This window comes from Blennius ocellaris, assembly GCF_963422515.1.
Source record: "Blennius ocellaris genome assembly, chromosome: 2".
Classification (NCBI taxonomy): Eukaryota; Metazoa; Chordata; class Actinopteri; order Blenniiformes; family Blenniidae; genus Blennius; species Blennius ocellaris.
Window position 1 is genome coordinate 25523743 of NC_137651.1, and position 13307 is coordinate 25537049.

At 41.2% G+C, this 13307-nt stretch overlaps 1 protein-coding gene across 2 annotated transcripts in view; it reads left to right on the forward strand.

The window, feature by feature from the left end:
* tenm4 (teneurin transmembrane protein 4) overlaps positions 1 to 13307 on the forward strand; it is a gene marked incomplete at both ends in the record, with an annotated part of 133151 nt that overhangs the window by 39338 nt on the left and 80506 nt on the right. For both annotated transcript variants that reach the window (XM_080513885.1, XM_080513886.1), the window contains 3 exons: positions 5553 to 5802; positions 9150 to 9248; positions 10184 to 10419. In XM_080513885.1, coding sequence (XP_080370011.1) covers positions 5553 to 5802; positions 9150 to 9248; positions 10184 to 10419 — 585 coding nt within the window. The remainder of the gene's footprint in view (positions 1 to 5552; positions 5803 to 9149; positions 9249 to 10183; positions 10420 to 13307) is intronic.

The following is a 13307-nucleotide window of genomic DNA, read 5'->3' on the forward strand; positions in this document are numbered from 1 at the left end:
CCAAAATCATTCATATATTTTGGCAGCATTAGCAAACAAGACTCAGAATAACCTATTTTTCATTTGTCATTTTATGCAGAATTTATTTTAAAATGTAATTTTTCATGAACATTAATTTGACATATTAAGTGAAATACTACACTAACGAGCTTATACCACAAACCTTTTTTCTTTAATCATCCATCGTCCATAGAGGCTTCTCCAACTTTATTATTTTTACTATTATTAATTCACGGTTTGTTGCTGATCACAGTTAACAATGAACAAATACATTGTTCACATCTAAACACACACACACGCACACTGCTGCATTCAACTTCAACTCATCAATTCACTTAATATGCAAATCTTTGGATTGCTGGAGAAAACCAGAATATCCAGAGAGACCGGTGCACATACAAGAAAAACAGATTGATGCCAGGAATTGAACCAGTGAGGGGAGGGGGGAGTGCTCACCTCTATTCTGCCATGATGATATAGTTGAGCAGAAAGAAGGTAATTCCTAAAACCAATGTCAAATCTATTACTTTTTATCCTCTTTCAAGTGATTTTTTTTTCAATCTTCAAACAGGAAGCTCTCAGAAAGCAAATGCACTGAGGCACAAATCATTACATCCATGTTGCGGATTGTTGTCATTCAAGTAATTTCAGTAATTCACAAAAAAAAAATTTTTTTTTTGTCTGCCAAGGTACAATTTAAAATCCTCAGCTTCTTCAGCTACAATCACAAATGACTGAAAGTGATTTTCAGGAGGGTTTTTTTTTCTGGTTGTTTTTTATTTAAAATTTTCTTAAAGATGTGAAATCACACCTGATTTTTAATTTAATAGTGGGCCCAAGTTTATTGAAGCTGTTAGTCACCATTTGTGATGCAGTCATTATGGCACTCCTGTTATTTTGCGCGGTGAGGATGTGAGGTCCAAGCTAATGAAGTGAATCTGCCTTAATTACTTGTCTGGAAAAGCACCGGGAGGCCTGAACCAGCGCATACATCTGTTAGAAAGAAAAATGAAAAGTGCACATTCCCAGACTGAATGGGTATCTTCAGGGCTTCTGTTTGAATGCCATGTGAACGTTTGTGGCTATTGAAGCCGAGTCGCCCTTCTCTGTCCCTCTGATAACAAATGAATCTCCTCCTTTATTTAATTTTTTTTTTTTTGTGTGTGGCGATTTTGTTTTGCAGAGCAGGTCAATGCAAAACCATTTATTTCCTCCCTCTCTTCATCCTTTTGGATAGTAGTGAATAATTGTTGCTGAATCACCACATCTGTGAGGGTCACGTCGCCCGATGCTTTGTCTCATGACCACGGCTGTGCTTCGTCCTTCTGTTCGTCTTCACTAAAATAACACTGATTACTCACCTGGCTGTCGGAGGATTTCAGGTTGGACAAAGGCAAGTGCGAATGTGCTACCTGAGTATCAGGTAGCACATTTTAAATTCTTGTCTTGTCCTTTATGGGGAGAATAGATCACACCAAGTATTGTGATGCAAATTGTAGATATGCAAATAAGCAGGGGACATGTCTGGAGGGATTGTAGGACAACTCGTCCACGGACAGCACCCTCGGCGGAAAGCTCGTCCACAGATAAGATTTAAGAATTATTTGGAGAAAATAAATCCTGTGCAATGTAGTTTTACGTATTATTTCTAATTTATATTTTATATATGTTTCATATATCTAGTATATGTCCATATAGATTTAGAATAGTATCATATGGCTTTGGCATTCATATATATATATATGAAACATGTATAAAATATCAGTTAGAAATAACATGTGAAACTACATTGTACAGGATTTTTTTTTCTCAAAAGAATTCTGAAATCTCATCCGTGGACGAGTTGTCCAACAATCCTGCCACGGCCACTATAAGACACCGTCCATGTTATTTTCCATAGTTTCTTTGGAAAATTGGAACGAATGTAACTCAGACCGGCGCATTCTCTTAAATGAAAACACGAAGTGCACTAATGACATATTTTCCTACAACACGACCGTCCCGGAACGCATTCTGGATGCATGCTGGATTGTCATGCGTTGGAATGTGTCCCTGACCACGTCGGGAAGTCGTTTGAGTGAAATTGCTTTGGTGCTTGTTCACACTTGTCTTACGGCTCACCACAAAAATGCAAAAACTATTCGTTTTCATTTGAAACATTGTCATATAATCAGCCTTAAAAACATATCCATAGCTCTGCTCGGGGAAACGATGTGAGCATTTTTGATCACTTTGGTTATGCATACTAAAAAAGGGAAATTAATTACTTTACATTTGAGTGGTCATCATACTGCAGCAAGAAATGCATTTGCCTGCAGCAAATGTATTCCGGAATGGTGATGCATTTGTCCTTGTGATATATTTCTGTGTGTATCTTTGCTGTCTCTGAATCAAATTAACATAACCTTATTAATGGCTTCCAGGATCAGGTACATCACTGAGCTCAGGGGAGGTCACCTCGCACTGTGTGGTTTTCTACCTCACACTGGTGTTGTGGACTGGTGTGCTTCTCTCTCCTCCAAACTAATTATGAGGGTGGTATTGTGCAGAATTGTGGCATTTAGTTTCATGAACCATCTGTCAGTGCAGCGAATGCATGATATTGCACTCTTTCCAAAAGGGAAAAGGGACTAAATGATTACTTTGGTTGGCTCCTCCCACAAAATATGCGAATGATGTGGCGGTGAGCCAGATTCAAAATTAGTACCGAAGATGAAAACGTGTCGCCTTTTTTTTTTTTTTTTGCCTGTGGTTAATGAGCAGAATATAAACCGAAGCACATGGTTGAAACATTGTGAAAGTCAGTACGTGTTATACAAGTGTGCTCGCTGCACGGCATATGCTTGTGGAGTCCTCGCAGAAAGACAAATTAAAAACGGCGCGCTACATTTTTATCTTGATTTTCCCTTTCTGAGCTGATCATTAGCAGACCACCTGTGGACTCGAAGGGGCCGTCTTTCCACTTCAAGCATGTTTTGGCGATTTTTAATGTTGCCGTGCGTCCAGCCGGTGCACCTCAAAATGTGTGAGATTGACACATGTGGATGTGGGAGCTTCATGTTCCTCAGCCCGAATATATGAGAAGTGACTCTCAGCTTCTTGACTGGCATGAGTGGGTATCACTTTAATGAAAGAGCTGATTATTCTAAAGAAGCCCTGTGTGTGTCTGTATTTGACTCTGAGTGCTATAAATTGGCAATTTAGCATTGTGGATATCTGTGAAATAAAGGACCCTCACTGTTATTAAGAAAAGCCACTCTGTGTAAAGCCAGGAGTTCATTGATTGATGAATGGCTTAGCAGATGTGGAAATAAATGGATGCAGAGTGCACAAAGACATTGGTCCTCCATCTTTGTGAAGTGCACGGAGCATCAAATGGTTGAGCCCAGAACCACAGGGGACAATGTTTTCTTTGACACTTCATATCTGATTTTTTAAAATCCATCTGATGCACAGTGACAACACAGTTGGTGAAAGGAGAATGTTTTGGCCGAGGACAATGGAGTTTTCTGCAGGTCCTCTAGTTTGTTGGCGACTCTAAACTTTGTTTTTTTTGGCCTTGGTGTGAATGTGTGTGACTTTGGCCATTGACCTCTTCGGGGGAGAGATGCTCCTTTTGACCGATTTGTCTGTTTACTAATTGAACATTTTAATTCGGCACTTTCTCTTTTATGAGCCTTTTCCTTTTTTTTTCCCGACTAAACATTTGTATGAGTTGTGGTCACAATCTATTTTTAAATGTTGCTGAATTACAAGGTACCACGCTGGACAACTAATTAGCATTTAGCATCTCACTATGATGTTTTCTCAGGCTCAACATGTCTTTCCAAATTTCGGAAGCGTTACCTTCAGCTAAGTTCGATAGCATCGGTTGTTGAAATGAGTGATATTGTAAACTCCATCTTAAAATAATGTCAAACTAGCCCGAGCTTGCCTCGCACCCATCATTCATTGCAGCTCAGGCTAGGATTTACATAACGATGTTTAGCGTTCTAGGTACTCCAGGTTGGTCCCTGCATTGTGCTGTTTTGTGCTGTCCTGGACTGGCCGCAGCCCGTTTATTATCACAAGAGGAATGAATGGCTGGATAGATGGATGGATGGATGGATATCTTCATGTAAAAGCTCTGGAGTTCCGCACAGCTGCAGCAATCACTTCTAATCAAGTTGTCCACTGAATTTCTCAACGTCATTCAAGTGGGTAATATACTCGTGATTATGTTTCGGTTCTCAAATTTCCTTCCACTGAGCTGTGGTGGTTATGGAAGTGAAGTCGAGGGCGAAGCAAGCTCTTGTAAATGTTAAAAGCAACAGCCTTCCTCTCGGTTAATAAACGTCGAGAAAATCCCAATGCATTGATGAGCTCCAGGAGGAGGCCAGGGCATTTGTTTACACTGGAGCCAGCGTCTGATCCAAGTAAACTGTCACCGGTTTCAGCGGGAAGCAGAGAGCACACTCTGATAGAGATGAGGAAGGAGAAATAATGAGCAGAAAAGGGGATTTTTTTTTTTTTTTTTTTTTTTTTTTATGAACCGGGTCATGGAAGGTCTTTGTAGCTTGTCAGCGAAAAGAGTTGTCAGCTTAGGTGTTAATTTAGTTGCTGCCAGTGAAACTATAGCTAATCAGGCGTCAACATGTCGTATATCACCAAGTTAAAATAACACCATAAGGCAGTGAAGAAGCAGTAACATTTCCTTGCCAGCATAGACATACAAAAACACCCTCCCTCCCCCTCCTTTCTCTCCTACTTTCATAAAGCTTTTTTAATAAGTATCTTCAATGGTTCTACTGTGGTTTTGCTATGCTGGTATACAAACTGCGTGTCTTTGATGATGCTGTAGAAACTTTTCATCCTCTGAGAAATGCTCTGAGTTCCCAGAACTTTACAGTGATTAAACCAAACAGTGGCAGACTACTCACTTCCAGCTAAGTATGTGGCGTTCTGCATCCCAAGTTTTCAGAATCTTGGTATGCATTGATGCAATTAACTGTCCAATCGAAGTGGTGTTGTTACTGTAAATTTTGCAAAAACCGTACACGTTATCCTTAGTGGGAAAATGATCAATAACAGTTACTCACTTGTATCTTGCGGTTTTTGCCATTTTTAGATGTAGCAATGTCATCATGTGGGCACAAATCAAGCCTGGCAGGCCAGGTTAGGCCCTCGGGCTGAACATTTGACACCTGTGACCTAAAACCAAAAGTGTTTCATAAGAAAGTGTGGATGAGTAGCAAACCATTTGCATGGTGGCGCAGTGGTTAGTGCTCTCGCCTCACAGCAAGGAAAGGTCATGGGTTCAAATATGGCCGGGGGCCTTTTCTGTGGGGCGGTTGCATGTTCTTCCTGTGTGTGCGTGGGTTTCCTCCCACATTCCCAAAAAACATGCACTTGGGGTCCCTGAGCAAGACCCTCAGCCCCACCAGCTCCCCCAGAGCGCTACTCTGTGTGGCTGCTGCCGTTGGGTCAATTTGGAAAGAAATTTCCTCTCTGGGGATTAATACAGTGCTATAAATAAACTTAAAATAAATGCCTTTTTTTTTTTTTGCTTTCAGACGCCGTTTTTCAAAATCACTCCAGGCTGCGGACGCCTCCTCTTCCCCTCTCCCACTCTCACTCGCCCAATCATCAGCACCATGCAGCCTCCATTAACTCCTTGAACAGGGGCAACTACACGCCTCGGAGCAACCCGAGTCCCGCGCCCACAGACAGCTCCGCTCCCCCCGAGGGTCCCGCCAGCGGTCAGGACTCTGGCAGCGCGCAGGACAACTGGCTCCTAAACAGCAACATCCCGCTGGAAACAAGGTACCGAGCAGCTCGGCTCTCTCGCCGATATGTTGGCATCTGTACGACTGAGCTCCGGTTGAACTCTTCATGCTGTTTGCTCTATATGTAATTACCACAGTGCTAACAAGAAGCAAAGCAATAAAATGGGAAATATCCTGCCAGGGGCAAAGGCCCGCATTTGTGATGAGCATGATTTTGTGGCAAACAAGAGAAAAGTGCTGCTTTTGGATGTTTGTCTAATAATACCGATCCTAACAGTGGAAGCTATTGAGTTTAAACAATAGAGTAATTATAATCACTTTGGATAGTGCAAAATTGCATCCAGGCTCTTGCGAGCGAGCTTCATTGCTCCTTCAGTCCTGAATTTTATTTATTCCATGGTAATCAGAATCCAGCTCTCTGGCACATTTCGCAATAGGAAGCTCTCATGTGAAGTAGATCTGTTGAGTGTTATTGTAACAAAGGGAATATCTGCTGCTGCTTCTTTGGCTGGTCTTATTGACATGAAACTGTGATATGAAACCAAGACACAGTTCACATTTCTGGTTGTACTTATCGTCGGAACACAGACTTTTCCATGACGCAGAATCACCTGCTGAGCTTTTTTTTCATTTTTCGGAAAAGCGTTTTGAAGCCTTCATTTTCAACTTATTACAACTTTTAAAAAAAAATAAAAAATCTTTTTTCAGTTTAGATCACAGTGAGGGCAACAATAATGTAATTGTGTTTACCAGAGAGCCAAATTGTAATGGACTATTTAACAATAAACTAGAGCTTTTAATTTAACCTAAAGAGCTAATTGTAAACAAACAACTGGAACCTTAGACAATTAAAATAGGTGCATTTGATTATTCCTATTTAGTTTTACACAATTGTAATTGGCTCCAATCTTGTTAATTGACCTTTTAGCTTGCATGAGAATTTGTGGAAAATGACTCGCTTGCCCGCCAGATGCCCATGTATAATTTAGATAATTGAAAATTGCCCAAAATGAACACAAATTGCAAAGATTTTACTTCAAATAAACACAATATCTGTTGTTTCTCATCCACTATGGCACCTTGTAGTGAGAAAGAGAGAGAGAGCGAGAGACGGTCCCTTACAAAGCTCAGACCTTCTGACAGGTGATTGCTCGTCATGTGTGACAAACACGCTGCGCCGAGCTGAAGTGCTCCGACGATGATCGATAGCCATCTTGTTAGGCTGTCTGTTAAGTACTTCTCAGACTGATTTCACTGAGGTTGGTCAGCTTAAATTCAGTCACCTCAGACTCGGATGAAGCGTGTCAGCATTTCTGCCCTCAGTTCACGGTTTTCCTGAAGGTCACATTTCATCTCAATGCTGAGATAAAAATAAAAAAAAACCTCTTAACCCAAAAAGCACATCTTTAATGCTGACAAATGTAAATTTTTGTCATAATTACCAAACAAACCTCATGATAAAATTATCTGATGGATTTTAGCCTTTCCTGATGATATCTCACAGAAATCATCCACTTTAAGTAACCGCTCATCTGAAGCATTAAATACTATAATTAATCCTGATGTTGACAGAAGTTGCTAATTGCTGATTTGGTATGGTTAAACAACCAGTCGTGAAGAGAATTATTGTCTCTTTCTCAGTTTGCTTCTCCAGTTTGTTTTGGTGAGTTGCTTCAGCCAGCAGGAAAATGAGAAACAATTCCAGCTGGTAGAAGGACACTTAGCTGTATGATGAAAGATTACGCATCATCCAGCTCCGGTAAATCCTGCACAGGTATTCCCTTTGGAGCAGAAACAGATGGTGAAAAGAAGCCAGAGTGCCACGACAACCATTCTTTTTGATAGGGATGCACTCATACCATTATCGGGTATCGGGTCCGATACTGCACTGAGTGCTTCTGCTCACGAAAGATCCCAGATACAACCCAGCGAAATCCGCAGTTTAGAGATTCCTTAATTATGTCCAGCAAAAATATCGAGATGATGAAAACTAGTTCGTACAGCACCAGCAACTTAATCACGAGAGACAGCAGATTTAGCCCAAAGTCGCTCATTAATTTAATTGCCCAGTGGATCCAGGAGGATTTTACTTCGAGTTGTGCTACATGCTACATGCTATAGAGTCTCGAGGCTCACACACCAGCATTGCTTCATGCTAAACATGATTAAAGTATGACCGATACACTGATTAACTGGGAGCTGGAGTGTGTGTGAGTGCGGCAAGTTCAGTTCTTCAGTCTGCAGCACCCACGGGGCAGCGTGTAGGTAGACATTACACACTCCGCTATGCATACTGTGTAGGCTGTAGTGCATTTACCATCGATGTAGAGGCTGTGCTGTGGTGGTTCGCGGCAACACATAGCCTTCGCGTATCACTTGTAGATGGTCTATTAATTAGACTTAATGGCATTTAATGAGTTCTAAAGGTTTATATTTGTAGTTGTACTCATTCTTTAAAAAACGGTACGTCCCAACTTGTCAACCTTTTTTAAGGTAAAACTTCCACTAATAAATGTGAAATACCTCCTAATCTTCACATAAACGCTGCAAAATTAAATAACTTTTTCACTTACTTAATACGATCCCAACGTTGCCCTCTTGTCACTTTTTCTGAATTGAATGGCCGGCGATAAATCCTGTGCTGTGGATCTGGAGACGTGCCAGCAGATGGTTGGCCCGATCCAGCTCCTCCGTTTCTGGCAAGCGACTCTTTTTCTTCATTAAAAAAGTTGCATTATAACCCCCCTGAACACAAGCTTGAGAGAACAGGAGCAGACTTCACTGCCTTGCCTTGAAGGGGCAGAAATCAAAAACAAGGCTTTTCTCTTGTACCACTGAACGTGTTCAGCCTGCCCATTGCATGTGGATAGTGCATTTCTCCATTGCATTGCTGCAATTTTTTGCCTTATGGAACATAGCTCTCATTTGGGGGGTGCCTGATGGGAGGAATAAGGCCTGTAGATAATGTGTTTCATTCTTTGTTGATCTAGATACAAGCCAGTTTGAAAAGGTAGTTCTTTTGGCTGAAGTTACCGTTAAGGTTCTAACATGAAAGTGATGCATTGTTTTCTTCCAATTACAACCTTTAAGGAGCCAGAATACTCTAATGTTTATCAGAGAGGAGCAAGACGCTTGCAGAGAAGGGCAGGGCTCGTACAAAACAAGGTATGACAGTGTCCAAACCAGGAGAACAAAAGAGCTTATTTGTCTCACACCTTCGTAGAAGTAGTTCCATAAGGGCCTTGATTTCCTTGTCCCATGCTGTCCCATCTTTGACCTTCATCTGTGCGCTCTGTGTTGATTCACCTTCTGTATGGGCGATGCCTTGTTGATTGCACGTACATCTCACACTAGCTTCATATCCATCTTTCCACATGTGTGTAGAAACATAGCAAAGCAGACATTCCTAGAGACTTTACAGGACAACCTCATTGAGATGGACATTCTGGCATCAGCACGCCACGATGCCTCGTACAACGACGGGTATGTTGCATGTTTGCTATCTGGCTTAGACCTCTGTCAGAATCTGCTTTGCCATGAAAACAATTGATGCCTTGTGCTGTTTTTCCATCTCACGTCCTCTGTTGTGAAACACTTGTCAATCATCAGTGTATGTCTCTTGCACTGCTAGAATTGGTGCTATATTTGTCCCTCTCCGATTTAATACGACTAACAATTTGCATCCAGTCACATTTGTTGGGTTGTATTCCTTTGGAAGTAACGTTGAACATGACCGCTGTTGTGAAGCACACAGGCACCACATATATTTTCTATCTGTTGAAGAAGATTGGTCACAGATTTGTCCTGATATTTGTAAATAAAATATGGTCTCGGTGACTTTTCACATCATACAATGTAATATGGCATTCAATCACGTTCATGTCACTGTCACTCGGGAGCTTCTTGTAAACTTGTCAGTAAAATGGCCTTGACAACAGTGTCGCTGCCACTGACTCTCTGATGGGCTGATCACACGGCTCTTGGACATGTAGCCCGACATGTTTTCTGAGATAGCCGGCCATGTTCTTCAAGGGCGAATAAATCTGCTTCACTCCATGCAGCGGCATTATAAACTGTATGTCTCCTCTGGACAGCCTTGACACATGGTTCCGGGGAATTACTCCTCTCACACTGGCATGAATATATAAACAAGAGCCAGCTGCAATCACTACTCGTGTAAATTAGATTTAATATTGATTCACAGTTTCCAGTCCTTCCACACAGTATGCTTTAGTATTCTCACTAATCTAGCAGAAGCATGACTGCGGTGGCGCTGTCGAATGTGCTCGGAAACAGAATGAGCTACCAGTGGAAGGGACTGCACTTCATGAGACCGTAACCTACACGATAATGATGATAGACCTGCCTGGGAAAAGATTGTTTCTGTCGCCACTAACAAGTAGTTGTGCTTTTTCCAGGCACTTCCTCTTCAAACCAGGTGGAACGTCACCAATGTATTGTACAACTTCACCGGGATACCCCTTGACCTCAAGCACGGTGTACTCGCCTCCCCCGCGGCCTTTGCCCCGAAACACCTTCTCTCGACCTGCCTTCAGTCTGAAGAAACCCTATAAGCACTGCAACTGGAAATGTGCCGCCCTCAGTGCCATCCTCATCTCAGTAACACTGCTGCTCCTGTTAGCCTACTTCATCGGTGAGTCACCTCCGAGTATCACTACCGGCCCCCTCCCCGGGGCCCCACCCAGCATTTAGATGCAGACACTGGATGAATCTGCGTGCTGCTGTGTTGCTCCTATCATACATTTTAATACTGTTGAATCTGTCCTTGTGTACCCTATCTACGCGGAGTCATATAGGGAGTCACAGATTGACTCCCCGCCCACACAGTTCGTCCAAAGGAACATTATCATTTATAGATTGGGTTGGTGTAATCTGCAGATGGGCGATCCAGATTCTGGATCTTCTGAATAGACTGGAAATAAAGTAAGAAGACATCAGAAATCACACAAGAGAGGGTGACGTATTTAGTGTATTCATCTTATTTGATTTTAGCTTCCCTGACTAGCATTCGCTAGGTCCCAGCTGGGGAAGGACGATCAGTTAAGTCATGATATTAAATCAGTTCTGCTGATTTGATACTGCTGCCAGCCCCAACGGAATTGATATCCCATATATGAAATGCTGTCTTCTATTCATCGGTGTGATCTATGCCGAATGTGACAGGAAAATAAAGAGACAAAAAATAAAGAGTTTGAAAAGCTGAAATCTGCAAGCAAACGATGTTGTGATGTCTCTCCATAATTCTCAGGGACATATTAAACCGTGCTCCCAAAGCTGTGGTCTTACTTGGATTTTACACGGATTTGTCTCTGCTCTGTTTGGCCATGTTTGGTGTCTCTGTTCATACTAGCTTTTCAGTCCATCTTGTACATATTCCAAGCAAGCTGTTGCTCTTGCCACCGTTGTAAAATTCATTGTTTGCAGAGCAGAAAATTCCTCTCCGAACCCAGAGTGAGAAAGTCTCTCTAACATTTCAAGTGATAACACCGTGAAATTCAAATTTATGAGCAAGATCATTACTATTTTGACTTAGAAATGGCTATTAATAAGTGTATAACTGATCAGTGCTTAACAAGTGCAGCAGCAAACGTTTAAATTTTAAGTGTACATCTCCCACTGGATGAGTTTTGAAAGATTTATGGTCACAAACCAACATAAATCAGATGTTCTCTGCATTGCTCTGAAGCTGAATAGATTTAGTGACGCGGATAGACAGAGAGAGATATCAAGAACAGATAAAAAAAAAAAAATTAAAACAGTGAACAGAAAAATACCTCAATATGTCATAAACTGTCCCAAAGCTTGTATCATGAGGCGTTATATTGACAGTATCAGGGATTTTGAAGATCCACATAAATAAAACCAGTAGCACCTTTATCTGCAATAGAAGTTCAGACTGATACATTTTAACAGTTGAGATTGACAACCAATTCTATAATATATATATAATTTGCATATAACATACATGTGATTGACTGTGAATACCTGCTTAACATATAAATGGTTATACAGTTATATTGAGTCTCATGCAGAATAAGAAATTATTCAAATAGAAGGATGGAGGGAACATTACAGTTCATTTGCATGAAGTCAATGAAAGAAAAGCCCGATCTCCCTGCACAGCCTTCATCAAGGAGATAAATTAATTCTTCATTGAGGACATTTGTTATAGATATGCATTAGGCTGTACCAATCACAAAAGCTATCGTTTCTGGTTGTGCTCCGGGCTAAAATAAGTTAAGTCTGATTATTCATTTTTTTGTTGCCAGAACTATTTAAATAGTTTCATTTGAAATTCAGAACAGAGCTTATTCATCATAAAAACGATCAACTTGTTGCCGTACGGGGTGATTATCAATGTACGCAGCAGTTTTGAGTAAATATCTGTGATAAAATTGTGTTTCAGTGGGTTTTGGCATTGACGGCATGTTTTGGCGGAAGGAGTCGAGATACAGTATGCGTCTTCTGCCCGTGCCCTGGCCAAAAGCCAATAGAGCCTCATCAGCCTGATGGTGCTTAATCAGACTATGTAATTATACCCTGCAAAACTAAGACCATCTCCCGATGCACCACAAGTAAACATGTTGGAGACCAAACCTCACCCCAAGATCGGAGCTTCCAATCAAGAACGAGAGCCATATTTAATTAAAATCTGATGAGAAAATACATTTAATTTCAAGTGCAATTAATTATTGAGGCCTGCAATTGGGAACACTGGGTGAGAAGTCTAATGAGCCCAATTTAGCCTCATGACAGATGTTTTGACTCGCTGCTCAGTTTTAGTTCTACACAGCTGTGTAAATGGGCGCATTTTGAAGTGTGAAAAGGTTAGAGTTTAAGATGGCACTATTTTCTCTGTCATTGCCATCTCATTAGCACATTTGTTATATGTTCCTCATTTTAAGGTCATCAGTATCCTCCTGTGTTCACTTTCACTCACCCTGGGTATCCAGCCAAGGAGAATGAGGTTGGGCAGGAGAACATATTTTCAGTCCATGATCATCCAACCCAGAAAAACCTCTACCACAGCAGTCACCTTACCTCTTTGTCTTTATTTCACAAAAATCAGTCGCAACAGTGGGCAGTGTTATTTGTCTTGTAAACAATATGTTTGATTTATTTATTGGAAAAGAGATTCAGGTATGCCTAAGCAGGGAGAGAACGCAAACATGCAGGACATGGGGCCCTCGAGAACCGGAGTTGGAGACCCCTGGTTTCTCCCAACATAAACTCTGACTCTTGAGACCGTTGCTGACGATCGTGTGTTTACTGCGATTTTCTGATTTTTAACAATTGGATACGAGGTTACTGGTTAGTATGTGTAGTGTTAGACTATTTGTTATTATTATTTTTGAGAAACTGTTGCTATGATTTTACTGACGGGACACTGGAAAAAAGGGACGAACAGTTATAGGTGTCAAACATTTACCTGGAATGCAATGATTTACACAGCGCCATATGGTTGAAACTATATTTTGTCCAAAGCACCTTCTTTTATGTTTTATGATGCTCTTAATATTT